Raw genomic sequence first — 27,998 nt, 5'->3', positions numbered from 1 at the left:
GAGATCTTCCCCCCCCCCTCCCCAGCAGACGTTGGGGGTGGGTGTGCCGGGCGAGGGTAAGGGAAATCTCGCGAGAGCGCTGGCGGTGGGCGCGCACGGGGAAGGGGACAAAGTCTCGCGAGAGCTTGGCGCCGAGGGAGCGGAGAAGATGGCGGCGACGAGCAGCATCTCCCTGGTGAGCAGCGCGGCCCGGACCGGACCGGACACACCGGCACCGCCCCGGGACACAGCGGCTGCACACGGAGGGAGGGAGAGAGGGAGGGAGAGAGAGAGAGCCCTGGGCCACGGGGCGCCCCGAGCGGCGGGCTCCGGGGAGGCGGGCGGGCCGGGCTCCAGTCAGGCCGAGCGGGGCCTCTGAGGCGGCTGCAGCGGGGGGGCCGCGGGGCCGGGAGCCGCCTGTGGCCTCCCTGCCCGGCGGCCCTGAGTACGGGAGGGTCGCTTCCCCCATCCCTGCCGCCGGCATGGAGCTGCTGCTGCTCCCGGTCCCGGTCCTGCTGGCGGTTCCGAGCGGGCGGTACCGCGGGTGTTTTGTCCCAGCTCTGTTCCTTAGGAAACTGTGGGTTTCGTTGCGTGGGGATTCCCGCTCGTCGCTTTCTGTGGGGGTTTCAGAAATCCGCCTGCAGCAAAAGGCAGCTCCGGCCTGCGCGGGTTTTGGGTTTTGTTTCTTTAAAAACCAACTTAGCCGCGGGTTTCCTCTCCTAGAACTTTGTAGTCTGAAGTTAAACTGAGCTACTGATCCCCTTTCCTGATGAACGGGCTTGGTGCCAGCGATTATCTTGATATTTCCTGTTTTGCAGCATTTGTGCGTTCAGGAGGGGATCCCAGCAGTGATTTTTGTGAATTCTTTCTGTTTTCGGAGCGTTCTGCAGAGCAGACTGCTCAGGAACACCCTGAACTCTCTGTTCAGAGGGTTTTAATTCTGGCATAAATGTAATCCTAAAAGTGCTCTGTTTTTCTTTGCCCCCTGGAGGAGCTGCTTTGGGTTTTTAGGGTTCCCTTTTTGGGTTCACAAACAGTGGTGAAATAACTGTGAGCAAACAGGAGTCACTCTCACTTTGTTTCTCTTCTCGTTTGTGCTTAATTAGGATGGGGTTGGGTTGGGAGTTGCCAGCTTCAGGTGAGGAATCAGCATCCCAGTCCTCAGCACCTGAGGTGAAATGTAATTCCCAAAGGTGCTGGAAACCCGAGGAATGGTTGAGTGCCCAGAGCTGAGCTGGGGCTTGGCCTTTGTTTCCCAGCCAGGGAATTCTCAGGGTCTGACCCCAGGAATGGAAGAATCAAGACCTTGCTCCAGAGTTTCTGTCTCTCTGCCTCTGCTGCTCTGAGCAGATTTTGTCACCACTCTGAAAGAAACTTGTGCTGCTTTTCTGCAAGGCTGGTGTTTGGATTGAGTGTCAGGAGCTGAGCAGAGCACAGGGGGTGTAAGGAGTTTGATTTTTATTTTTTTTCATTGATTTCAAACCTCCCAAGCACTCCAGCTGAAACCTGCAGCTCACAGCCCAGGTGAAGGTGGAGACTCAGCTGCGGAGTCAGAGCCCTCTCCTGCAGGGAGCTTCCCCTCCAGGCCAGGCAGACCTTGAGGAACCTCCTCAGGTTCCTGTGGGGCCAGGAGCCCCAGGACACTTCAGGTCACAGAATGGTTTGGGTTGGAAGGGACCCCAAAGCTGACCCACTGCCACCCTCCTGCGTGGGCAGGGACACCTCCCACTGGAGGAGGTGGTTCCAAGCCCCGTCCAACCTGACCTGCAGCTCTGCCACAGCTCCTCTGGGCAGCCTCTCCCAGTGTCTCCCTGCTCTCACAGTAAAGGATTTCTTGCTGATGTCTGGTCTGGATCTCCCCTCTTTTCAGTTTGAAACCATTGCCCCTCATTCTGTGGTGCAGTTTCAGAGCTGGTGCTGCTGGAGGGGGGGCTGTGTCAGCAGGAAGGGGGGAGCCATGGCTTGTAGGTGAGCACAGGAGATGGGCACCAGCAGTGCTGGGGTGAAGGGACACGTGGCAGGATGGGGACAGCTCATGGAATGGTGTGGGTGGGAAGGGCCCTCTCAAGGTGCTCCAGTCCCAGCCCTGCAGTCTCAGGGACACCCTCACCCAGCTCAGGGTGCTCAGAGCCTCCTCAAGCCTCACCTTGAACATCTCCAGGGATGAGGCCTCAACCCCCTCCCTGGGCACCCTGTGCCATGGTTCCACTGCCCTCCTGGGACACAACTTGTTCCCAACACCCAGTCCAAATCTGCTCTTCTCCAGTTTAAACCATTGCCCCTCATCCCATCCCTCCAGGCCTTGCCCACAGTCCCTCTCCAGCATTCCTGCAGCCCCTCCAGGCACTGGGTCTGGGGGGTGCACATTTTATTGTGGTTTTGAAGTTCTGAATTTTCTTTCCTGGCTGTACAAACTTCCAGGGATGGGGCTGTGGCCACCTCCCTGCACAGCTGCTCCTGTGTCTCCCCACCCTGATGGTGAGGAGCTTTTTCCTGGTGCCTGGTCTGCATCTGCCCAGCTCTGGTTTAGCCCCATGGTGAGCTCCATTCCTTATTTTCAGTCTCTGGGTGTGGTTTGGGTGCAGAAGAGTTGAGCAGAGCCCTGGTGACCCCTCCCTCTGCTGTCACCCTGAGGTGTCTGGATGAGGCAGTGGATTCAGAAGTGAGGCAAATCCAGAGGATGGGGTGAATGGGAGGTGGTGTGAGAGCAGAAGCCTGGAAATGGAAGGAATTATTGTTTTTCTTGTTTTTGTTGCCCTGGGTGTTATCTCTGTGAGTTATCAATGAGGTGGTGTCAGGGGCAGCCTTCCAGGAACAAGAGCTGCAGCCTGGCCAGGGGTTGCTCCCTGCTCCTCACTGGGAGGACTGGGAGAGGTTTATTTTAAACTTGGGGACTGTTCAACACCTCAGAGCAGTTGTTCAAAGAGGGGTTCAAACACTTTAGTTCCAGTAGGATCTTTCACAACCTGGGAGTTCCCACCACCCACTGCCATTTTTTGTCACTTTGCAGCATTTTTTGCCACTTGCTGGGCTTGAAAAGCTGAGACACAATGTGAGTGGTCCTGAAAATGAGGACCCCACTCAGAGCTTCAGACTGCAGCAGGTGATGGTTTCTGTGGTGCTGCTGGGAACCTGCAGAGGTCAGGTCAGGCTTCTGTTTGTGCTGCCAGCCTGGGCACCAGTACCAGATTCTTATCAAGGCATCGTTGAGGTTGAGGCAGAGGGGTGAAACTTCTCAATGTCTGGATTTTAGTGGTAGAAGTGGAGTCTCCTCTTGCAGCTGACTGCACCCTCCAGGTCTGGCTGAAGCTGGAGGTGTTTTTAACACCAATTAAAAGCTCTGAGGTGGTGCCACTGCTGGGAGCTTCTGGTGTGTCCCAGGCTGCTGCTCCAGAATGATGTGCAGTGCTGCTTCTGGGGGGATTTGCCCCATTTCTGGGTCATGTGAATTATTTTTTGCCTTGATTCTGTGTCTTCCTCCTCTTGCCAGGTTTTTGACATTCTTTTAAAAAAACTGCAGCAGCAGTGGATGCAGCAGCTCTGTGTTTGTCTCCATGCACAAGGAAGGAGCCACTGCAGTGATGGTTCTGTGCATTCAGGAGCACTCCTGGCCCTTGTTGGCATCAGTCACCCCTCACCCCCTGTGCCTGCCTTGCTGCTGCTCCAAACCCTTGGACAGTTTGGCCTCTCCTGCAGGAAGGGTGGGTGTGCTCTGGGGAGACCTCAGTGAGAAGTTAAATCCACCAAAAAGCAGTTCCCTCAGGTGTCTGTGCAGCTCTGTGACTGCAGGATCCTCATAAATCCTTGAGGAGAAGCAGACTGGGTCTGGAGCTGATGGGGCTGTGGTGAAATTCCTGTTAAATTCCAGAGAGCTGATCTGGGGAGAGGAGCTCAGGAGCTTTTTCTTGGTAGAAAACAATGATTTCAAACTCTTCCCAGCCATGCTGGGAATCTCAGTCATTCTGGAGCTTGATAGTGCCAGACAGGAGCAAGAGGAGCAGTTTCCTGCTGAGAGGAGCCCAAGGTGGACATGGAAGCTGCACATCAGCTCTGGCTGCACTTGTCTTGTCTGGAAGTACATGAAGGGTCTGTTGAGAAGATGGTGGGGGAAGTGGTGATGCCTTTGGGGAGGAATGTGTTTCCCTGTGTCTGCCTTTCCTGTGTGTAGCCAAGAGGAAGGCCATGATGATGATGATGATGATGATGTGTATTGGGACTGTGTTGTAGCTCTGGAGCAGTTTTCTTCCTTTGAGGGCTGAAACTCGAGGTGCAGGTGATGCCTGGGTTGCATGGCAGAGGTGCTGATGCAGAGCATGCTGCACAGAATGGTGACAGCAGGAAAACTTCCATTTTCTGATTAGTTTCATTCCAGGCTTATGCTTCTCAGGAAACCTTTCCTGGTGTTTGTTTTGGGCACTGGGGACAGAGGTGAAAAAGAGTTAAAAATTCAAAACATGGAAGTGCTTTTAGTAATCCCCAAACACAGAATCATAGAACAGAGTCATGGAGTGGTAGAGTTGAAAGGAACCTCAAATCCCCCCCAGTACCCCCCTGCCATGGTCAGGGACCCCTCCCCAGCCCAGGGGGCTCCAAGCCCCATCCAACCTTCAACACTGCCAGGGATGGGGCAGCCACAGCTTCTGGGGGCAACCTGGGCACCCAGGGGCTCAGCACCCTCACCCCAAACAATTTCTCCCCCATCTCCAACCTCAATCTCCCCTTTCTCTCCAAGTTTTAACCCATTTCCCTTCTCCTCTCCCTACCCCCCCGTGTCCAAAGCCCTCCCCCAGCTTTCCTGGAGCCCCTTCAGATATTGGAAGGTTGCTCTGAGCTCCCCTGGAGCCTCCTCTTCTCCAGGCTGAACAACCCCAAGTTCTTCAGCTGCCTCGAGGTTCCCAAGAGCTGATGCAGTGGTAGGGTAAGAATTCAACCCAGTCCCCAGGCAGCCCCATCAGGCCTTTTCCCACCTCTGCTTCACTCAGTCCTTGGGATGTTTGCTTGTAATGGTTCCTAAGATAAACAAGATTCTCTGGTTTGTTGTTTTTTTCCCCCTCACATGTATTTATACTTCAGAGAAATTCTCAGCCATGTCATAAGTTTCCAGCCAATGTGCTGAACTCCTGGGAGTTCAAAGCACCTTAAAGGGCCCAGCTCCACTCTGGAGCAATGCTGGTAGCACCAGCTGGGCACTTTCTGTTTATCTCCCTTTCCAAAGCAATTCCTGTTCTCCTGCCTCTCATGTCAACTTCTTTCCCATTTCACTTGTTCCCTCCTGACCTTGGAGGACACAGCTACCTGGAGAAAGCCCTTGGAGTCCTGGTGGGCAGGAAGTTCTCCAGGGGTCAGCAATGTGCCCTGGTGGCCAAGAGGCCAAGGGTGGCCTGGGGGGCATCAGGAAAAGTGTGCCCAGCAGGTCCAGGGAGGTTCTGCTCCCCCTCTGCTCTGCTCTGCCCTGGGGAGAGCTCAGCTGGAATCCTGGCTCCAGTTTGTGGCTCCCCAGTTGAGGAGAGCCAGAGATCTACTGGAGAGAGTCCCCTGGAGAGCTGGGAGGTGCTGAAGGGCCTTGAGCATCTCTGCTGGGAAGAAAGAGTGAGAGCCCTGGGGGTGTTGAGGCTGGAGAAGAGAAGGCTGAGAGGGGATCTGCTGAATGTCTGTCAGTAGCTGAGGGCTGGGGGGCAAGAGGAAGGGCTCAGTCTCTTTTGGGTGGTGCCCAGGCCAAGGAAGAATGGGTTGAAGCTAGAAGATGGGAAGTTCCAGCTCCAGGGGAGGAGAAACTTCTTTGCTGTGAGGCTGAGGGAGCCCTGGCCCAGGCTGCCCAGAGAGGTTGTGGAGTCTCCTTCTCTGCTGCCTTCCAAACCCCTCCTGAACCCCCCCAACCTCCAGATGAGGTTCCTCTCCTTCTCTGCTGCCTTCCAAACCCCTCCTGAACCCCCCCAACCTCCAGATGAGGTTCCTCTCCTTCTCTGGTGCCTTCCAAACCCCTCCTGAACCCCCCCAATCTCCAGATGAGGTTCCTCTCCTTCTCTGCTGCCTTCCAAACCCCTCCTGAACCCCCCCAACCTCCAGATGAGGTTCCTCTCCTTCTCTGCTGCCTTCCAAACCCCCCCTGGATGTGGGAGGTGTGGTGTGGAAGAGTTTGGAACCAGCAGTGCCAGGGCTGGGTTCCTGGGGTGCTCCTCACTGGGTGTTATCACTAGTTTGTGGAAGCTGTGCTCAAGTGTCTAAATAACTTTAGATTTAGATGTGTAGAAGTCTTTATTTTTGAGGAATCACAACAAATGACAAATGGAGTGAGGTTTTTTTTTTGTTTTTTACTGTGATTGGCTAAATCTGGGAGCCCTTCCACTGTGGTTTTCCTCTCCTGAGTCTCATTCCTGGTCAGTGCAGCTGTGAGCTTTGGTCTGAAGGAGTGGGGAAAGCTCAGCCCTGGAGCCCTGTCCTCAGGTGCCAGCAGGAGGTGTTTTTATCTGGGGAGGGTTTGTTTTGCATCTGCTCTGTGCTCAGTGCCTCGGGGTGAGCTGGAGGCTGAGTGCACCCAGCACAGGTCTCCATTTAGGTGTAAAGCAGAGGAGGAGGAGGCTGCAGCAGCCATCACCTCCTCATCCTGCAGCTCTCCTGGCTCCAGGGCAGGTGAGCTCCTGCTCCTGGCCTGGGGGGTTGCTTTGTGTTTGGTGAAGGAAGTGCTTAAACAGACACTTGTTGTGTTAGATTGGCTTTTCCCTGTGTTTGTGTTGCTGCAAGCTGTAGTGTTCCCAGCCACAAGTCTGGTGAGCCCTGCAGAGCTGAGGGTGTTCTCCAATCTGGGATTCCAAGCAGTTGATGGAGAACACTCAGAAACCAAGTCAGAACTTGACCTGAACAACAAAGGTGGTCCAGATCCTGCTCCTTGGAGGTGAATATTTAGTCCTTATGAAACCACAAGGTGCTTTAACAACGTTTTGTAACAAGTTTCACATCTGCCTTCTGGAAACTTGATTAGCTGTGGAAGCCAAGGAAATGGGTGGCTCAGGAGGCTCCTGCTCATGCCAGGCACTGTCACTCCACCTCCAGATGTTTGTACTTCAGCCATCAGCACATCTGGGTGCAGCATTTCTGTGAGCCACAGCACCACATCTTAGGTACTTAACTCAAGTAGAGACATAGATACTCAAGATTAAAAAAAATAAATTAGAAAAGCATCAAAACCAAAGTAAATTGAGATGAATTAAATGAAAAACGACAGCTTAGGATCACAAGTCCTTTGTATATCATCATTTGGACTTGATGATCTCGAGAGGTCCCTTCCAGGTCTGATGGTTCTGTGGCTGAAAAAGAAAACACAAGAAATGCACCAACTCATCTGTATCCAAAGTCACTGAATCTCTTCTAACTCATCAGCAAAACACAGTTTGATAAAAGCAGAAATTGGTTGTTTCCTACATCATTGTGTGTGCAGAGCCCAGAACTGGAACTCTGAATTAATTTCATTTAGTCCAGCCACGATTTTTAAGTCTTAAAATTGACCTTGAGAACCTGTACTTATGGGAGCCTGAAGTGTAACATCAGCTGCTCCCATTTGTTGGCCTCTCAGATCCTCCAGGTTAGGCCTGAGAAGGGGGCACAGGGAGGGCTCCACCTTGGGACTGATGCTGCTTTTGGGATGTGAGAATACAGAATGTGTGTTCAGTGGGGGAACAAACTGAGTGTGTGCTCTGTGACACCTTCTGAAAGAGTCTTTTTTTCCCTCTCTGGGCACTAATCAGGGTTTATCCTCTTAAAAAGGAACATGACCCCCTTTTACACCCAGGGAGTGAAATAAAATTGCTTGATGAGCTGATTAAGCAGCTTTTAGCATCAGTCCCCTGCTTGTTTGGGGCAAGGTGGGTGCTGAGTGCCCCTGGAGAAGCTCAGAGGGTGTCAGATGAGGTTTGGGGGCAGAGCTCCCTCATGTCCAAGGTGCTGTCAGAATGCAGCAGAAGCTGCTGCTGCTTTTCTCCTCTCTGCTTCTGGAGCTGGGCAGAGGCTTCCCTGGTAAACCCCAGGGGTTTGCTGCCTTGGACATGGGCATGGTGGGGGCTTCAGGGAGCAAAAAGGCTCCGTGCTACCACCTGCTTTGGGCTGTTTTGTTCCCATTAGTGACAAGGTTATCATCTGAACCTTTTATAATACCAGGAGTGGTTAAAACCATGAAAAAAAACCAACACAACTCCCAAACCAAAGAATTTCTGTCACACTACTTTTACTATGGCATAACTATAAAATAATTCTAATTCCAGTACTGCTGGATCTTGAGGATAGCAGCTTTGGGGGTAAGGATTGGGGTCCCTCTTATCTCCCCCCACACTAATTTAATCATCCTGGGTGGTTGGGAGCTGCTCCTTTGGGGCTGGGTGCTCCAGTGTAGGAGCAGTAAAGCCACCCCAGGGAGGGGAGGTGGCAGAGCCAGGGTGAGAAGCAGGGGCCTGCAGGGATTATTTAGTTAGGGGGCTACCAGAAGGCAGTTTGGTTCCCAAAAAATCAAATGTCTGGGTAGGGTTCTGGTGTGTGGGAGCAGCAGCACAGGAGAGGCTTTGTCCATTCCCCTGGAGCAGTGCCAGTGGGATCAGCTGGGCTGGTGTCCTGCCCCTGGTTATGGACATCAGAGGGATGCTGAAATCTAAATTATTACCCAAAACTGTGAGAACCACATGGGTGTGCCTGAGCTTCACTTCTGTGTAGGTGCTATAACATCTTTCATGTCTTTAAAGTATCTTGACTTTGTGCACATCTCCCCCCTGTCACAAACAAAGTTCTGTGTGTGAGAGAAAAAGAATGCAAACAGGTAAAATGGGGGTGTCAGGGAGTGAGTGCTGTGTTGTGCTGAGTGGTTCCACAGCAGGCACCTGCAGGAGCTCCCCCAGGGCTTGGATCTCCTCAGGGAAATGGGTTTGGGCTCCTGGTGACAAAGAGGATGCAAGGGGCTGCAGGAAAGCTGGGGAGGGACTTGGGACAAGGGCCTGGAGGGATGGGAGCCTCCCAGGGGGAAGGGTTTGGAGCTGGGAGAGGGGAGATGGAGAGGAGATCTTGGGCAGGCAGGGAGGAGGGAGAAATGGTTTGGGGTGAGGGTGCTGAGCCCCTGGGTGCCCAGGTTGCCCCCAGAAGCTGTGGCTGCCCCATCCCTGGCAGTGTTGAAGGTTGGATGGGGCGTGGAGCCCCCTGGGCTGGGCGAGGGGTCCCTGACCATGGCAGGGGGGGCACTGGGGGGGATTTGAGGTCCCTTCCAACCCATTCTGAGGTTCTATGGAGGACACAAGGTGCTGCAGCACTTTAACCCCACCTGGAGAATCCAACTGCTGCTTCTCCTGGCAGGAATAGTTGAGCAGCTGCTGCACAGGACTTGGATGTGCAAGAAGTGGGTGGAACACCAAAGCCCCAGAGAGCTGACATCTGTCAGCTACACATGGGCTTGAAATCAGGAAAAAATCACCCCAGTGGCACAGAAACTTCTTCCTGCTGTGAGGCTGGGTTTGGGAAGCTGCGTGGGGAGGTGCTGTGCAGCTGGAACAGTGTGTGAGGTTTGGAGAACTTAGGTGATATTATCAAAAGAACCTGAGAAACCATGGGTGACAAACCACCTGTGAAGAGGTGGAGGAGAGAGAACACTTGGGAGCTGGGCTGGTGAGAGGAAGGATGGAGGTGATGTGAGTGAGGCCTGGGGAGGTTTAAGAGTGGTCAGTCCTTGGGACAGGCTGCCTGGGGCAGTGGTGGAGTCACCACCCCTGGAGGTGTGAAAAAGAAAACCAATGTGTAGATGTGGCACTTCAGGACATGGTGTAATGGGCAGGATGGGGCTGGGCTGATGGGTGGAGGGGTTTTTCCCAACCTTAATGATTGTGTGTTTTCTGTAACTGCAAATCTGGGTGCCAGGGAGCTCTGAGGATCCAGCAGATCCCTCAGTTGGTACAGCTGCTGGGATAGCATTCCCATAGGGAGCAGCTGGTAGGATGTTAACAAGTTGTCACGAGTTTGGGAAGACTTTTTAGCCAGCTGTGACATTCTGACATCAAGTGCTTTGGGTTTCTGGGAGTGCAGACATGGGTGAGTTCCATGAGAACAGTTTTTCCATGGATATTTTCTGTTTCCTCAGGGTACAGAGTCCATTAAGATGGAAAATGGACAAAGCACAGCAGCTAAGCTGGGGCTTCCTCCCCTCACTCCAGAACAGCAGGAAGCTCTCCAGAAAGTAAGTAAACCTGATGTGAATTTGCTCCTTCAGCACTCTTTGTCTTTTTGTCTTGGGTTTATTGTTTGTTTTGTTGGGTTTTTCTGTTCTTCTTTTTAATGAGCCTTTGCTATTTATGTTAGAAAGGAAACTTACCTGCCAGGAATGTCTATGGGGTAATGGCCCTGTGCATTCACACTCAAATTCATGCCAAAGAATTACTTGTTTTAGAGTTTATAGCTGCTTTTTGGGGAGCATGATGTGGCATTTGCTGCTGGGGTGGGGAGAGTGGTTGTAATTAAAAACAAACAAACAACAACAACAACAACCCCACAATCATAAGTAAATAACATCTTAAGATCAGATGCTAAAGCAACTGCCATGAAGTTACTGTGAGGAGCAGCCTGTACTCCATCAGGAATAAGTTTCTGATATGCTCCAGCTGGGCTTTTATTCTGTCCACACAAGAACACCTCTCAAAATATCTCTGTTTTCCCCAATGCTCCTCCCCATCTTGTGGCAAAGAGACCTGGTAGCACGTGTGTTCAGCCTGCCTGAATGAAGAGGCCACTTCAGTCCTGGTGGCTGCTCCTCTTTCATACAACTCCTTGGGGAGGTCACTGCCACCTTCTCACCCCCTGTCCTGATGGGAGGGAGTGATCCCTGGCTTGCTGAGAGGAGAGCAGAGTTGGGATGAGAATCAGAATCAGAGAGTGGTTTGGGTTGGAAGGGACCTTAAAGCTCACCCAGTGCCACCCCAACCCAACTCCCACAGCCCAGGGTGCTCCAAGCCCCATCCAGCCTGGCCTGAGACACTGCCACAGGGGCAGCCACAGCTTCTGGGGGCAACCAGGGCTTCACCACCTCCAATTAAAGAATTTCCTCCTAAATATCCAACTTAATCACAGAATGTTCAGGTTGGAAGAGACCTCCAAGATATCCAGTCCAACCTTTGACCAACACCACAGTCAACTACTAAACCAGATCTCTCCAAGTTTTAACCCATTTCCCTTGTCCTCTCCCTACACCCCCATGTCCAAAGCCCTCCCTCAGCTTTCTTGTAGCCCCTGCAGAGATTGGAAAGTGAAAGAGAGGGGGAGAGAAACACCAACCCAAGGAAGGTGGGAGCTGGGGCTTAGGTGCCTCCTGCCCTGTGGCCAGGCAAGTGAAGTTCTGCTCCAGGGAGGCTTGGTGTGAACGTTCCCCTGGTGCTGGAGCTGTGTGTGTGTGTGTGTTGTGTGGCTCACAGTGTGACACAGCCTCGTTTCCTCTGGCTGCTCCGTGGCTGACAGCTCTGAATCCCCTTGTCCATTTCCAGGTTTCCGAAGCACACGTCTCAAATCCCCGGGTTAGAGCCTGCAGTGCCCTGGCACCTCCCAAACAGCCATGGAGAGCAGGTGCCTGTGAGGGTTTGGCTGAATGTCTTTGTACCATCCCCTGGGGACAGGCACATCTGGGGGTGCTCATTAGGTTTCCCCTTGACAAAAGAGGTCAGCACCTGCTGGGTGTCAGGCTCAGGCTGTGGCCAAACTGGTGGAAGACTGAAAGAAAAAAAAAAAAGCCAAAGGAGTGTCTGCAGGCCAGGAGCCAGAGGAGAGCTGGAGCATTGAGGCAGCAAAGAGCCAGGGGGGTGTCCAGAGCAGGGACAGGCTGCTGGGACAGGAGAGGCAGTGGCCAGTCAGGAGACTGAGCCCTGGGGATTCGGAGCCCCCCTGCCCTTTTGTAGAACCTCTTTGTCCATGTGTTCTCTGAGTGGAAGGGGCTTGAAGGAGCCTTCTCTGTCCTGCCCTCATCCCAGCAGGTAAGGTGGGCTCACAGGGGCAGAGGGGGAAGGAAGAGGGGAGATGCTGAGTGTGTAGTGCATGCTGCTTCCTGACACTGCTCCTGGCTGAGCCCCTCCAAGCCTCTGCTCAAGGGTGATGCTGCATTTCAGGGCTCTGAGATGCAGATCCAAGGTGTTAGCAACCTCTTCCCTCCAGAGTGCCTTAGGGCTTAGGGCTGGAGAGCTGGAAGGTTCCCCCTGCAGCCGAGTTGTGTGGTTCTTGGGGAGCTGTGGTGTGAAACCAGACGTGGTTCCCTGCTCGGGGGTGTTGTCCTGGGACTACAGACTCTGTCTTTCTTTCCAGGCAAAGAAGTATGCGATGGAGCAGAGCATCAAGAGTGTGCTGGTGAAGCAAACCATCGCCCACCAGCAACAGCAGCTCACCAACCTTCAGGTGAGGGACCCTCTGAGTCGCTCCTTCTGTCTCTTACTCTCCCCAACAAGGTGGAGTTCTTTTTGCACTTAGAACCAGAGCACAGCCCTGAGGCCAGCCTGCAGCCAGGCACGTGTGCTCCTGTTTCCACAGTGAAATTCAGCTGCTGCCTCCAGCCTGCCAACACAAACCTGCACAAATTGTCCCCAGATTTCATTACTTCAAAGAGTAAATTTGTTAGGAGTTTCTCTCCCCTTGGCTGGGCAAGTGCTTCTTGAAATGCCAGGGGCCAAAGGATGTGCTGTGGGTTTCAGCTTCCACGTTTGTGGTGGGAGCAGTGTCCCCTCAAGGGGAGGGTGCCTGTCTCTCCTGTGCTGTCACAGTCCTGCTCCCTTCACTCCCTTCCCCCAGATGGTTTCTCTATTTTGGAGAAGCTCCCTGGGCCTCTCCTGCTTGGAATGCCTGTGTGCTGGGAGAGCCCTTCCCTGGCAGGTTAAATCTCCCTTTGGAGGCACCTGGAACACATTTCACTGCCTCCTCCTCAAAGTTAGGAAGCCCCAGACATCATCTTGGGGACATTGGGCCGTGTTGTTGGTGACACATCCCTGTGGATCCTCACTGCCTGGCTCACAGCTGGGGCCTGTCGGGGCTGTGCCTGGTTCTGAGTCTCTTGGTCTAGTTGAGGGGCTCCTTTTTAAATGCTGGGGGAGAATCAACGACAGTGGTTGCAGAGGTTACTATTGCCTTGAGTTCCCCCCCCCTTACCCCCCAACCCCCATCCCTGGGAGAAGACCCTGCTTCCTGAGGCAGTGGCAGCAGCACAACTTCCACCCTGACCTGGTGGGACTGGAATCTGCAGGGTCCCAGCGCTGGACAGTCCTTGGGACCAGGCAGTGAGGGGCAAGGAAGGAGAGGCCTCTCCCACAGGTTCTGCTTGAGTTTTGACAAAACAGCCGTAGTATGCTCAGCTCCAACAGACTGAACTCTGTCTTTACTGTCTTTCAGATGGCAGCAGTGACAATGGGCTTTGGAGATCCTCTCTCACCTTTACAATCGGTCAATAGACATATTCACTTCTTCTTGGGCACTTTGTCTTAGTCAGGGCCTAGAGTTGGGGAAGTATCTAGTGGTAAAACAATGCTCTTAACTCAAGCCAGCACAACCCTCCCACATCCCCACCTGTTATGGACAAGCACAACAAGCAGAGGCAAAGTGTAAACTCCCCAGAGGAAGACCCTAGGCTGGGTGCAGTCTGCTGTGGTGACACGGGCAGTCGGGGTCCTGGAGTCAGTTGGCAAAGAAAGCTTTTAGATCTCGGACAGTTCTGAGAACACACCTGTGAAATTGTGGGAGCTGCATTTCTAGGGATGCTGCAGTTCTGAGGTCCTGACCTAAAACTAACTGCCAAGGTAACTCACAAAGGGGCAATTTCTATACGGAGCAAACTCACAGCACCATAGACCTGGCAGCTGAGGTGCTGGGGAGGACTGGGGCACTAGAGGTTTGCAGAACATACCATAGCCCAGGTGTAAGGCTGCTCTGAACTCTGCATGTCTCCAGACTAGGTGAAGATGGCATGTGTGGAGGAAAGAAAAAAGCAGGGTGGGAAGTAATGGAACCATAGGACTATTCAGAGAATCTGTGCAGTCCTTTAGAGCTGGAATTTCTAATCAGATGCCACAGAGAGCTTAAAACACCTGGGATTATCCATCCCCCCCTTTCCCTAGACGTGTTGGATGATGGCCACTGCAGAAAGTGCCCTATAAGCTCCACTCTGCATGCAAAGGGTCATTTCTAGATTCATTTTGTAAATAATTTTTCCACCTTGCTGGAACGTAATATTTCTCCTTGGTGTAAAATGCAGAGGCAAAAAAAAAGGTTCACTAAAGCTTAAACTCACCTGTTTCCCCTCCTTTAACACCACCACAGTCAGTGGTGTGTCAGCAGGGCAGCCAAAATCAGTGTTGTTGGGGGTGTTGGGTTTGGAATGGAACTGAAGCTCACACCTCGATGGGAACTGGTCCTGAACCCTCGTGCCCAGGCACTGTTAATGTAGATGCTAACTTGACAGCAGAACTCCATCAATTTTGCATTTAAAAACTATATTTGGCTGCCTGTTCCCAGTCAGGCAGCAGATGGAAGTGTGAACTGATGGTGGAACAAGGAATGTGCAATCTCTCTGTAATGAATTTCTCAGGAGTGTTACCAGTGGTGGGAGTCCTTGTCCCAAGACCTTCCTCCCTCTCCAGGGAGTCAGAAGCTGCTGCTGGTGGGCCAGAGCCTCAGAGCAGGAGTCTGAATTGTTAGGGTACCCTCTCCTCAGCCAGTGCTTTATCCCAGAGCCCCTCAGGAGTGTCACAGATGCAGACAGAGCTCTGGCCAACACTTTTTCCTGTTGACAAGATCCATCAATTCCTGCAGGAAGGAAGTGCAGCCTGAGCTTCCTATTGCCATATTTTAGTGACTGAGATTAAAGCTTCCTCTCTACTTAATCCTTCAAGTGTTACAGCTCAGAATTTCCACGTCCCTTCAGCAAGATGAGCACAGTCTCCTGGTGGTGTTGTATTAAAACTGAAGCTGGTGGTGCTGGTTTTCCATCACCTCCTTTGTTAAAGGAGAGCTCCAAGGGGCTGTTTGGCTTCCCCTTCAATTAACCTTCATTAAGCACTTAACAGGAACCTTGCAGGGAGACAGCTGCTGCCTTTATGAAGGCTGCAGATGCTGAAAACTCCATTTTATAGGTGGAGGAAGACCAGCAAAGTCTACGTAGTGTAAGTAGTGAACCCCAGGAGGTCTTTTGTCTCCTGGCACTGCCAGGGGCTCAGGTCCCCCTCACCCCCATCACTGCTCCCCCTTCCTGCCAGGGCCCCACCTCAGCTCTGCCTTTTGGAGGGCCACATTTTGACTGTGTTAGTGCTGTGGCAGAGGCCCCCAGCTCCCCCCAGCTGTGTTTTTGGGGTCCCTGCTGCAGGGTAAGATGTGGAGTTCCTCCTGTAACCGCAGCTGCTGTGGAAGAGGACAAACACCCCTTTTTCTGCCCTAGGTGCTGCATTGCTCACTGAGCAGAGGGAAATGTCCTCTTTGTGTATCTAGACCCTTCAGAAGGTGACAAACAGAAGATTCCTGTACCTGGTGCAAGGCTGTTTTGTCAAGAAGCACTCCCAGTAAACCACTGAATTGCTCTCCCCACCGGTGGTGTGGTGGTTAGGGTGGTGGTGGTGGCTCTGGACACACAGCTGGACACACAGCACACTGAGGGGCTGCTGGTCACTGCCTTGCCTGCACCAGAGCTGGGAGTCTGGTGGAGAACCTGGCAGACAAGAGGTCTGCACGTGCCAGAGTCCTCCCAGTCACAGCAGAGTGAATGGGAACAAAACAAAACCCCAAACCCCCACAGCTGATCATTAACTGTGTCAAATACTTAAACCCAGCCAAGAGGTGAGCTTCGTGTCACTTCAGGAGCAGCAGTGTGGGGTGAGAACAATTCCTGTTTAATAGGATCCCTGCTGTATGGATTCATAGGAGTTGAGCCTTTACTCTTCGTTTCCTCCTGTGGTCAGTGGCACTCACAGGTGGGGGCTGTGAGGGAGAAGGGGTTCTTCAGGGACCCTTAGTGTGTCCCCTGCTGTGACCAGCACAGATCAAATACTGTCCCTTCTGTTTTGCAGCACCCTGAGACACATCAGACCTCATTTGGAAAGTGGCCTCTGATTAATCCCCCCCCTTAACCAGGGTGGTTGTTCAGAGCTGCCTCTGCAGCCATCTGTACCCCCTCCTGCTTTCCCTGTTTGCCCTCTGTTCCACCTGGAACAGGAATGGAGCCCTGTGCACATCTCCAGATCACCCAAACTCAGTCTTGCTGACCATAGGGACCTGCCCTACAGAGACCTGATGTCTGCCTCGGTGCCAAGACGTGCTGCTAGGATAAGGTTTTTTGGGTTTTTTTGTAGGCAGAATCTTCCTAGAATCACAGCCAGGAGCAGTAGCAATCCAGAATTGCAATGAGGGTGAACAAAACTAATTGAAGGATATACTGCTTTTTTTTTTTGATACCTGCTGTAAGAAATGTCTGGATTTGTCTTGCAAACAGGTTTTCAGGCATACTTAGGAGAAAATAGCACAGAGACCTCTGCACCGAAACTGATAAGGGCGGAGCCTTGGGGGGCTGCACCAGTATCTGAGCCAGTAACAACAGGCAGTGATAAGTACTAGCACCACACACTTAACTAAGAACTTTCATTTAACCATTTAATTTTTTTCTTTTTTTTTTTTTCCTTTTTTTTTTTTCCTTTTTTTTTTTTGCTTTTGCTTTTGACCTGTGCAGTGGAAGTGGTGCCTAGTACTGGATCTCGTGCTGCCAGGGCTGGGGGGGAGGTGGTGTGTGATGCTTGAGGGAGTGGGGAGGAGGAGGTTCCCAATTCCTGGTCCTTTTGCTGCCAGGGAGGACGGGGTGGGGGGAGGGAGTGGTGTTAGGTGGTGCCCAGGTTTGGATCTCTTGCTGTCCCTTGCGGGAGGGAAGGGGAGGGATCACTCACAGTGCCCAGGATGGAAACCTTTGCTGCCTGGAGGGGGAAGCTGCCCTAGAATGAAGTTATTTCCTCCTCCTGCAAGTGTTGCTGGAGATGTGATCAGGCTGGGGAGGGCTAGACCTTATCAGTGGGGTTGGAGTTAGGGCTCCTGAGGTGGCAGAGCCCTTCAGAGATTTGGCTGCCCCTGGGAGTGAGCTGTACTGCTTGTCCACTCCAGCAGTCTGTGCACTGAGCAGGAAAAGACTTCTTTATCACCACGTGTGCCAGGCTGCCCTGCAGCCCGGGGAGGAGCTACCTGCTGCTGGGTCATAGCTCCTGGGAGGGAAAGAGGAAGGGAAAAAAGAGGTCCTGATGTCCATGACCACCCCCCTGAGCTAACCAGCCAGTTCTTCTTTCCAATACAGATGGCAGCTCAGAGGCAGCGCGCCTTGGCCATCATGTGCCGTGTCTATGTGGGCTCCATCTACTATGAGCTGGGAGAGGACACCATCCGACAGGCATTTGCCCCCTTTGGACCTATAAAAAGCATTGATATGTCCTGGGACTCTGTTACCATGAAACACAAGGTGGGTTAACAGCCCCCAAGGGGGGTTCTGGAGCCAGGCTGAGAGAGTTGGGGGTGTTGAGGCTGGAGAAGAGAAGGCTGCAATGGGGAGACCTTGGAGCAGCTTCCAGGTCCTGAAGGGGCTCCAGGAAAGCTGGGGAGGGACTTGGGACAAGGGCCTGGAGGGATGGGAGCCTCCCAGGGGGAAGGGTTTGGAGCTGGGAGAGGGGAGATGGAGAGGAGATCTTGGGCAGGGAGGGAGGGAGGGAGAAATGGTTTGGGGTGAGGGTGCTGAGCCCCTGGGTGCCCAGGTTGCCCCCAGAAGCTGTGGCTGCCCCATCCCTGGCAGTGTTGAAGGTTGGATGGGGCTTGGAGCACGCTGATGATCTTTAGGTGATCTTAGGTCCTTTCCAACCCTTCAACCAAAACCACTCCATGATTCTATGTGGCTTTTGTTCTTTCCAAGACTTTCCTCAATATATCCAGGAGAGGAAGGAGCCTTGATGCTGGTGGAGATCAAGCTGCTTTGAGCCCTGCAGCTGCTGCTCTGCTGAGCCTTGCAGGGGGAACCAGCCAGGCACAGGGGTGTGTGCATGGGAGCTGCCAAGCAGGCAGCACTCCTCCCTCCCCTGGCTGTTTGCTCTTGGGCCTTCCAGTGGGAGAGGCTCTGGAAGCAGACAGCCATCTGCTTCTGGGTGTCCCTTTTCTGCTGGTAAAAAAGAGCTTCTTTAAGGAGACATCTTCTCAGGCCACCATAGCAGGACTCTGGTACAGGGGAAGTCTTGGCTGCGTTGGCTTGGTGCCTGGTTGGAGACAAGATGCAGCTGGTGTGGTTCTACAAGGCTGTCCCTCTGTCCTTCTGTCCTAGGGTTTTGCTTTTGTGGAATACGAGGTACCTGAAGCTGCTCAGCTGGCCTTGGAGCAGATGAATTCTGTCATGCTGGGGGGAAGAAATATAAAGGTGAGTAGCAGGCATGCTCTGAGGATTCTTAGTGCTCATTACTGGGAGTTTAATGCCTAGGAGTGCTTCCCCCTCAGCACTGGGGTGCAGAAGATAACCTAAGGTCTGTTCCCTGATAGACCTTGATACTTCACCCATTTTGATCCTCTGAGGAGAGCCTCCAGCAAGCTGATAAAACCTGGAGACTTGTTCTGCCACCTTGGTGTTTTCCACCCACAGGTGGGATGGAAGTGTCTTGAGAACAAAGCCAAGGTGATGCCTGGATATTTTCCTGGCACCTTCTGGGGCTGTAGCTGTGGGAATGGTGGATAAGGAGCACCAGGCTTTTGTTGTGCTGTTGCTGTGAGGGGCTTCAGGTAGAAGTCCACTCAGGCCATAGGAAAAGGAGAAAGAAACAGAAATGAACAGAGGATTGTAGCTGTGGGGGTTTTTTTCTGGGATCTTGCAAAGGTGAAACTTGGGGGATTTAAATCATGTTGTCTGCCAAGTGTTTTAATGCCTTGCACTGATCTCTGCTCCACTCTGCACATCTGCAGTGTCTGAGTGCTGAGGGGGGGTTAGGAGCATTTAAAAGAAGGGTATAGAAGCATTGTGCAGGGTGGTCTCTGGTGGGTTAAGGACCATAAATGGGAAAAATATTGTTGGGGAGAGAGCAGCAGAGGCTCCTGTGGCCTGCAGAGTCCCCTGCAGTGCAGATCATGTCCTGGGGCTGTGTCAGCTCCTGCCCTGTGCTCTTTCTGTCCTCCTGAGGGGTGTTTGGTGTGAGGAGGAGGCTGATGGAGTGCTGGCTGTTTCTCTGCAGGTGGGCAGGCCCAGTAACATAGGACAGGCACAACCCATCATAGACCAGCTGGCAGAGGAGGCTCGGGCCTTCAACCGCATCTACGTGGCCTCCGTGCACCAGGACCTCTCAGATGATGACATCAAGAGTGTCTTTGAGGCCTTTGGGAAGATCAAATCCTGCACACTGGCCAGGGATCCCACGACAGGAAAACACAAAGGCTATGGCTTCATTGGTAAAAGCCCTCTCTGGTATTTGCTGTGGGGCAGGGGAAGTCTTGGGGAATATTCTCCTCTGTTTGTGTTTTCTTTTAACCAATGGAGCAATTGTAGAACCACAGAGTGATTTGGGTGGGAAGGGCCCTCTCAAGGTGCTCCAGTCCCAGCCCTGCAGTCTCAGGGACACCCTCACCCAGCTCAGGGTGCTCAGAGCCTCCTCAAGCCTCACCTTGAACATCTCCAGGGATGAGGCCTCAACCCCCTCCCTGGGCACCCTGTGCCATGGTTCCACTGCCCTCCTGGGACACAACTTGTTCCCAACACCCAGCCCAAATCTGCTCTTCTCCAGTTTAAACCACTGCCCCTCACCCTGTCACTCCAGCATGCTTACATTAAGCAATGAGATAGAAATAAATTTGGAGCAGTTCTGTGCCTGAACTTAGAAATATAATTACCAGCCAGGTATTTTTACTCACTCTTGATGTAGGTTGAGAGATCTCCTGCTCTGCTGAGGCTTCTCAGCAATGCTTGTGTGCTCAGAGGGGTGAGCTGAGCACTGAGAGTCTTCTCACTGGGGCTGCAGGCTGTCAGAGGGGGTTTTCTGAAAATATAATTACCAATTGTGGGATGACTATTTCTGTGTGTGTATATATATATATGTACTGTATGTGTGTGTATACATATATATATATACACACTGGAATCCTGGCTCCAGTTTGGGGCTCCCCAGTTGAGGAGAGCCAGAGATCTACTGGAGAGAGTCCCCCTGGAGAGCTGGGAGGTGCTGAAGGCCTTGAGCATCTCTGCTGGGAAGAAAGAGTGAGAGCCCTGGGGTGTTGAGGCTGGAGAAGAGAAGGCTGAGAGGGGATCTGCTGAATGTCTGTCAGTAGCTGAGGGCTGGGGGGCAAGAGGAAGGGCTCAGTCTCTTTTGGGTGGTGCCCAGGCCAAGGAAGGAATGGGTGTTGAAGCTAGAAGATGGGAAGTTCCAGCTCCAGGGGAGGAGAAACTTCTTTGCTGTGAGGCTGAGGGAGCCCTGGCCCAGGCTGCCCAGAGAGGTTGTGGAGTCTCCTTCTCTGGTGCCTTCCAAACCCCTCCTGAACCCCCCCAACCTCCAGATGAAGTTCCTCTCCTTCTCTGCTGCCTTCCAAACCCCTCCTGAACCCCCCCAACCTCCAGATGAGGTTCCTCTCCTTCTCTGCTGCCTTCCAAACCCCCCCTGGATGTGTTCCTGTCTGGGCTGCCCTGGCTGATCCTGCTGTGCCAGGGCTTGGACTCCATCAGTTCCATTGGGCCCTTCCAACCCCCCCATTCTGTGACTCTGTGACCCTGGGGGCAGTGGCTGAGTTGTGGGGTGACAAAGGGACCATGTGTAAACCCTCCCCTTTTCTCACCACAGAATATGAGAAAGCACAATCTTCTCAGGACGCTGTTTCCTCCATGAACCTCTTCGACCTCGGGGGTCAGTACCTCCGTGTTGGGAAAGCTGTGACCCCTCCCATGCCCCTCCTGACCCCTGCCACCCCCGGGGGGTTGCCCCCCGCAGCCGCTGTCGCTGCCGCCGCCGCCACAGCCAAGATCACAGCACAGGTAAGGCATGGGCTGGGGGGACACAAACCAGGGGGGGCTGGGTGGGCAGAGGGGAGCTTGGAAGATGATCAGGGCTTGGAAGAGCTCTGCTGCTGAGACAGGTGAGGGAAATGGGGGTGTTCAGCCTGGGGGAGACCTTCCAGTGCCTGGAGGGGCTGCAGGAATGCTGGACAGGGACTGTGGGCAAGGCCTGGAGGGATGGGATGAGGGGCAATGGTTTAAACTGGAGAAGAGCAGATTTGGGCTGGGTGTTGGGAACAAGTTGTGTCCCAGGAGGGCAGTGGAACCATGGCACAGGGTGCCCAGGGAGGGGGTTGAGGCCTCATCCCTGGAGATGTTCAAGGTGAGGCTTGAGGAGGCTCTGAGCACCCTGATCTGGGTGAGGGTGTCCCTGAGACTGCAGGGCTGGGACTGGAGCACCTTGAGAGGGCCCTTCCCACCCAAACCATTCTGTGGTTCTGTGTTTGTGACCCTGCTCAGAAACAAGCATGCAAAGTGTCCTGTCTGCTTGCAGGGAAAGCCCCTGGCCTAGAGCACAGACTTTACAATTAGAAGCTTTCCCTGACACTGGTGAGGATCTGACACATCAGCATTTTGGAATGGTGTCTGTCACAGCTGATCAGAATTTTACTTAAAGAAATGGTGGAGAAGGGTGACAGGAGATTCCATGTCTGGACAAAGAAACCATAGGCTGGGGAAGTGGTTATGGAGAGGCTAAAAGAATGTGTGAGATCCTCTGAGATGGGGCAGGCTGATGAAGTAGAAGTCAGTAATTGTCACTTGAGCAGCATTGCTGTGGGAAAGACTCTGCCTGTGAAGTGAGGGGAGGTGACCATGTCCTGGGCTGCAGCCCCAGCAGTGTGAGCAGCAGGGCCCTGATTGTCCCCTCTGCTCTGGGGAGACCCCCCTGGGGTGAAGATGAGTCCAGCTCTGGGGTCCCCAGCAGCAGCAGGACATTGCAAACATGACACTTGCATTGAAGGTAGTGTGGGAAACAGGAGCCTGCAGGCTTTGTTCTCACCCCAGTGGCAGGGAGAGGTTGAAAAGCTTTAAAGAAAGGACAAAAGGTGCTTCAGGGAAAATACCCCTGCTAGGCCACAGAACTGCCACAGCTGGAAAAGCCCATAAGAGCTCTGAGTCCACCATTCAGCATCCCCCCCCCCAGTAAAACCTCTCAGTATCTGTGTCACCCACCAGAGCATCTCCTGGAGTGCCCCATCCACACGGGCTGGAAATCCCTCCAGGGATGGTGACTCCACCACCTCCCTGGGCAGCCCCTTCCAACCCCTGACTGCTCTCTCAGGACAGAAATCCTTCCTCAGATCTGCTCTAAACCTCCCCTGGGGCACCTCCAGGCCATGTCCTCTGCTCCTCTCCCTGCTCCCTGGAGAGCAGAGCCCAGCACCCACCTCCCTACAACCTCCTTGCAGGGAGTGGGAGAGAGCAATGAGGTCTCCTCTCAGCCTCCTCTTCTCCACACTGAACATTCCCACTTCCCTCAGCCTCTCCTCCCAGGACTTGTTCTCCAGATCATGGAATCATGGAGTGGTAGGGTTGGAAGGGACCTCAAAGCCCACCCAGTTCCAAGCCACCCATCTTTCTTGGATAAGAGTAGAGTTACACTTCATTAGGAAAAAGAAAGGCAAAGCAGATCCTCTGAGGAGCTGGTGCAGATCCCCATGAGGAGCTGTCAGACCAGACCCAGGGGATGACTGAATTTTGAGACATGGAGGCAAGCAAGAGGAAGAGGTAGAAATGAGCTGCTCTGGAGACTGCTGGCTCTTCACTCTGCTGCTTCACTCTGCTGCTGAGGTACTTACAGACAGACCTTGCCTCATCCCAGTAAAATGAGGTGGTTTTATTCCAGGCATTAGGAGAAGAGTGCTGATGGAGTTGGTTGGCAGCACAGAGGTGAGGTGGAATATTGCAGCAGGTGGGAGTAAGAAATCCATGCAGCATTTAGGAGTAGAGTACAAAATGCTGCATTTAAGGAACAAGACCTTAGAATTTCTTTTTACTCCATGGTGTAAGGGTTTACAGGAGGTGTTTGTAGGGTAGACATTAGGGAAAAATTATGTCCTGAGGGTGGTGAGATGCTGAAAGAGATAAGAGATTGCCCAAGGGCCTGGAGGGATAGGAGCCTCCCAGGGGGAAGGGTTTGGAGCTGGGAGAGGGGAGATGGAGAGGAGATCTTGGGCAGGGAGGGAGGGAGAAATGGTTTGGGGTGAGGGTGCTGAGCCCCTGGGTGCCCAGGTTGCCCCCAGAAGCTGTGGCTGCCCCATCCCTGGCATGTTGAAGGTTGGATGGGGCTTGGAGCACCCTGGGCTGGGGAGGGGTCCCTGACCATGGCAGGGGGGGGACTGGGGGGATTTAAGGTCCCTCCAACCCAGAAACAAGGCAGAGAAGGAGCTGGGTAACTCAGTCCTGGGTGTAATAGCCTGGAAAGCAGCAACAAGAACAAAGTAACTTGCTGTGTTTTAGCACAATATTGTCAGCAGCTTTACAAAAGTGTCTTCTCATTGTTCATCTCCAGTGCTGTTTGAACTCTGGTCATCAAGAGCCAGGATGTTTATTTGGGTTGTAGAAGGTGTAGAGAAGTAGTGCAATTATTGGAAGAATTGGAAATCTGATAAGAGGAAGGAGCTGGAGAAGTTTGTTGTGGTGTAACTTTGAGAAATGCTGGAAGGTGGATCCTGGATTCCTGGAGCTCAGCAGGCAGCAAACAGCATGGGAGAAGAGGTGCAGACAGAATGAGGTGGTTTGAAGCTGTTTCACTTTCCAAGGCTGGAAGTTTGGAGAAGGTTTAATGGATGAAGATTAGAGAGGGAAGATTTTTGGTTTGAATTGCTTAAAAAGTGTGCAGCCTTTGGAAACAGCAGAGCTGTGCTTTCCCTTGCCCTGTGCCCTGTGCTTGCAGTCATGTTCTGAGCACAGTTCCCTGACTGGGACAGGAATTATCCATCCAGCTGACCTGGGAGAAGCTGAAGCTGTAGGAGTTCCCTCCTGGGGTTTGTGGTGTGGTGTCATTTGAGGGGTGGGATACAACCTCCCACCCATCTCCTGAAATGGGTCACATTCCTTAGCATCTGTAAAAACCTTCATTTGTGTAGAAGATGGAAAGAAGTCGAGATTCCTCTTGCTCTGGGGCTGCCTGCAACTTTCACACCTTGAGCTGAATCTTGTGGTGTTTTTTCCTCAGTCACCAGCCCAGCAGCTTGAGAAGGAGAAATTTGAGTTACAGGAGAGCTTCTTCCCAGGCTTGGTGTCTCATAGCTCCTGCCTTTCCCTGGTGGGCTGGGTGGCATGTTTTCCTTCTGGAACAGCAGCACTGGAGAGCTGTCACCCTCAGAATCCACATTCCTGGTATTTCTGAGGGATGAAAGAAGTTGAGCCTCAGCTGACTGCACCCACAGCGTGGATTTGTGACACAGCATTAACACTTTGGGGATTAATTTTGTTCTTTCTGGTTCGTTTTTTGTCTTGCAGGAAGCAGTGGCAGGAGCTGCAGTCCTTGGTACTTTGGCAACCCCTGGGCTGGTCTCTCCAGCACTGACTCTGGCCCAGCCTCTGGGGGCCTTGCCACAGGCTGTGATGGCAGCACAGGCACCAGGAGTCATCACAGGTACAGCTGCTCTGTCCTTGGTCACTCCTCTGCCTCTGAGCAAGCTGGGCTCACAACTGAGGAGAATTTCAAGCTGAAACCCTCCTTCCTGCTCTGAGTCACCAAGAACTTTTATTTGTTTGTGCAGCATTGCAGGAATTTATTTTGGGATATAATAGATCTGACAGGGAGATGAATTTCACATCAGGAGTGTGTGGCACTCTGCAAATGTGGATGATTGTCACTGTCTGCTAAATCCTGTCCCAAGAGCTCCCGTGGCAGACAGTGGGTGATGGCAGAACTGAGGGCTTAGGTCCTGCCTGCTCTGCTCTGGGGAGACCCCCCCTGGGGTAAAGCTGTGTCCAGCTCTGGGGTCCCCATCAGCAGAAGGACACGGAGCTGTTGGAGCCAGTGCAGAGGAGGCCCTGGAGCTGCTGGGAGGGCTGGAGCAGCTCTGCTCTGGAGCCAGGCTGAGAGAGTTGGGGGTGTTGAGGCTGGAGAAGAGAAGGCTGCAATGGGGAGACCTTGGAGCAGCTTCCAGGTCCTGAAGGGGCTCCAGGAAAGCTGGGGAGGGACTTGGGACAAGGGCCTGGAGGGATGGGAGCCTCCCAGGGGGAAGGGTTTGGAGCTGGGAGAGGGGAGATGGAGAGGAGATCTTGGGCAGGGAGGGAGAGAGGGAGAAATGGTTTGGGGTGAGGGTGCTGAGCCCCTGGGTGCCCAGGTTGCCCCCAGAAGCTGTGGCTGCCCCATCCCTGGCAGTGTTGGAGGTTGGATGGGGCTTGGAGCCCCCTGGGCTGGGGGAGGGGTCCCTGACCATGGTTTGGGGTGGAACTGGGGGGGATTTAAGGTCCCTTCCAACCCAGACCATTCCAGGATTCTGTGATGATAACTGAGTTTCTGGGGAAGTTTCCCTGCTCACTGTTGGTGCAGATCACACCAAACTCTCTCAGATCTGTGGGTCCCTGTGCCCCTGGCTGGTCTGTTCTCAGCTGTCTCAACATCAGTTCTTTCCTTTATGCCACAGAGTTTGTTCTCTTACAGGTGTAACCCCTGCCCGACCTCCCATTCCTGTCACCATTCCCCAGGTGGGAGTTGTCAATCCCATCCTGGCGAGTCCCCCAGCCTTGGGGCTGATGGAGGTTAAAAAGGAGAAGGAGGAGGAGGAGGTGTTCCAGGAGTCGGAGAGGCCGGAGATGCTGAGTGAGCAGGAGCACATGAGCATCTCTGGGAGCAGTGCCCGGCACATGGTGATGCAGAAACTGCTAAGGAAGCAGGAGGTGAGCCCGGGGGGGCTGCAGGAGGCACAGGGGAGACTCCTGGCTTTGGCTCTGTCCTCTTGGGGTGTAGCTGAGGGGTTGGTGTCTGCTGTGGGCTGCAGCAGCACAGATTCTGGGTACCCCACTGAGCTCGGGTGGGACTTCAGCAGCATCACAGGATTGTCATGGTTGGAGAAGACCTCCAAGATCAGGGGGGCAAAACCACGTCCAAGCATCACAGCTTTGTGCTTTTGCTGCTTGTGATGGTTCTCCCTCTGCCTTTGGGATTTCCCAGAGTTTCTCTGAGGCTTCACAGCAGTCCCTAGGCCAGAGGAGGCTGAAGGAAGTCTCAGTCTTCCTCAGTCTTTGGGGAAAACTGTTCATTATCATCATTAAACAAACCTCAATGGCATTTGGGCTTAAAGAGGTGGAATTGGCACATGGGCAGGGCCAAGCTGGTCCCAACTGGGGGCTGCTCCTTTTCCCCAGTCTTTTATTGTAGGATGAAACTCCAAGCTGTTTATGAAACAAAATTTCACCAAAATTTGGATGAGAAGGGGGACAAGAAAGAATGGCAGGAAGTCAGGACATTAAACAGAACAATAGAGTCAGATAATTAGGAGGGGGGGTCTTGAAAGGGTCTGTGTTGATAATCTCATCAGGCATCACCAGAGGTTTCTTCCTGTGCATAACTGGAGAGTTTCAGAAGTCATCTGGATGAGGTTCCTGAGACACTTCAGGTGCCTGAGCTCAGACCAAGTGACCCCTGAGGTCCCTCCCAACCTCAGCCATCTGTGACACAGAGAGCTGCTCAGCCACACGGGGGCTTGGGGGGATGCATGAGGTGTGTTCCATGTCATTGTCCCCTTAATGACAGCACCTGCTTGGCCATCAGTCCTCAGAGGTATAAAAACCCTGGTTGAACTTTCCTCTTGATTTAGAGATGAGGAAAAATTCTCATAAAAACTACATGATGGTGGTGTTGAAGGAAGCAAGAACAATGATGGGAACAGCACAAAGAAAATGAGAGGTCTCCAGGTCACTTGTGGTTCAAAGATCTGTTTAGAAAAGCCTCAGAGATGGCACTGAGCTTCCCTGGACAGAGCCAGACACCCCCAGCTGGCAGGGCATGAGATGTGTGCCTGGGGAGGAAATATCCTCACTGATCCCTGAGAACCTGGGACACTGGTGGCTTCATGGGACCTGGAGCAGCTCTGCTCTGGAGCCAGGCTGAGAGAGTTGGGGGTGTTGAGGCTGGAGAAGAGAAGGCTGCAATGGGGAGACCTTGGAGCAGCTTCCAGGTCCTGAAGGGGCTCCAGGAAAGCTGGGGAGGGACTTGGGACAAGGGCCTGGAGGGATGGGAGCCTCCCAGGGGGAAGGGTTTGGAGCTGGGAGAGGGGAGATGGAGAGGAGATCTTGGGCAGGCAGGGAGGGAGGGAGGGAGAAATGGTTTGGGGTGAGGGTGCTGAGCCCCTGGGTGCCCAGGTTGCCCCCAGAAGCTGTGGCTGCCCCATCCCTGGCAGTGTTGAAGGTTGGATGGGGCTTGGAGCACGCTGATGATCTTTAGGTGATCTTAGGTCCTTTCCAACCCAATCTAATCTGGGTTTCTATGGATGTGCTGGTACCTGGAATCTCTGGTGGTGCTGCATCATCTGATGTGGCTCTGGTTCTTCTCTCAGTGTCCCCTGGGTGTTTTGGTGACCTCCTCTTGCTTCCTCTCTGCAGTCCACTGTGATGGTGCTTCGCAACATGGTGGATCCCAAGGACATTGACGACGACCTCGAGGGAGAAGTGACAGAAGAATGTGGCAAATTTGGGGCTGTCAACAGGGTCATCATCTACCAGGAGAAGCAAGGGGAAGAGGAGGATGCTGAGATCATTGTTAAGATCTTCGTGGAGTTCTCCATGGCATCAGAGACTCACAAAGCCATTCAGGCTCTGAACGGGCGCTGGTTCGCGGGGAGGAAGGTGGTGGCAGAGGTCTATGACCAGGAGAGATTTGATAACAGTGACCTCTCAGCATGAACTCCACTGGAAAGACTTCACCCCTCTCCCTCCTCCACCTGTCTGGTCTTTTTTTCTTTTTAGCCATGTGTAAAGAACGCTCCAGGGTGGGCACAGATCTCTGTGATGTTCTTGTAGTTTGGATAAAAGCTCAGAGAAAGCT

The 27,998-nt window shown here is 53.1% G+C and overlaps 1 protein-coding gene across 2 annotated transcripts; it reads left to right on the top strand.

The window, feature by feature from the left end:
- The first annotated feature begins 15 nt into the window (after positions 1-15).
- Positions 16-27,998, top strand: PUF60 (poly(U) binding splicing factor 60). 2 transcript variants are annotated; one of them, XM_030444268.1, is made up of 11 exons: positions 16-175; positions 10,085-10,180; positions 12,286-12,375; positions 13,360-13,410; positions 17,288-17,449; positions 18,296-18,388; positions 19,191-19,404; positions 20,784-20,974; positions 24,461-24,596; positions 25,617-25,852; positions 27,557-27,998. In XM_030444268.1, the coding sequence occupies exons 1-11, from the start codon at positions 149-151 to the stop codon at positions 27,854-27,856; spliced, it is 1,596 nt and encodes a 531-aa protein (XP_030300128.1). In that variant the 5' UTR covers positions 16-148; the 3' UTR covers positions 27,857-27,998. The 2 variants fall into 2 exon arrangements, with proteins under 2 accessions (XP_030300128.1, XP_030300127.1); XM_030444267.1 differs by lacking the exon at positions 13,360-13,410.

The sequence above is a fragment of the Calypte anna genome, chromosome 2 (assembly GCF_003957555.1).
Source record: "Calypte anna isolate BGI_N300 chromosome 2, bCalAnn1_v1.p, whole genome shotgun sequence".
NCBI lineage: Eukaryota > Metazoa > Chordata > Aves > Apodiformes > Trochilidae > Calypte > Calypte anna.
This window is presented reverse-complemented; position numbering and strand designations above follow the sequence as displayed.

Coding starts and splice junctions, on each gene's coding strand:
- PUF60 (XM_030444268.1), top strand. CDS start 149: ATGGCGGCGACGAGCAGCATCTCCCTG. Junction 176..10,084: donor CGACGAGCAGCATCTCCCTG/GTGAGCAGCGCG, acceptor CTGTTTCCTCAG/GGTACAGAGTCCATTAAGAT. Junction 20,975..24,460: donor CAGCCAAGATCACAGCACAG/GTAAGGCATGGG, acceptor TTTGTCTTGCAG/GAAGCAGTGGCAGGAGCTGC.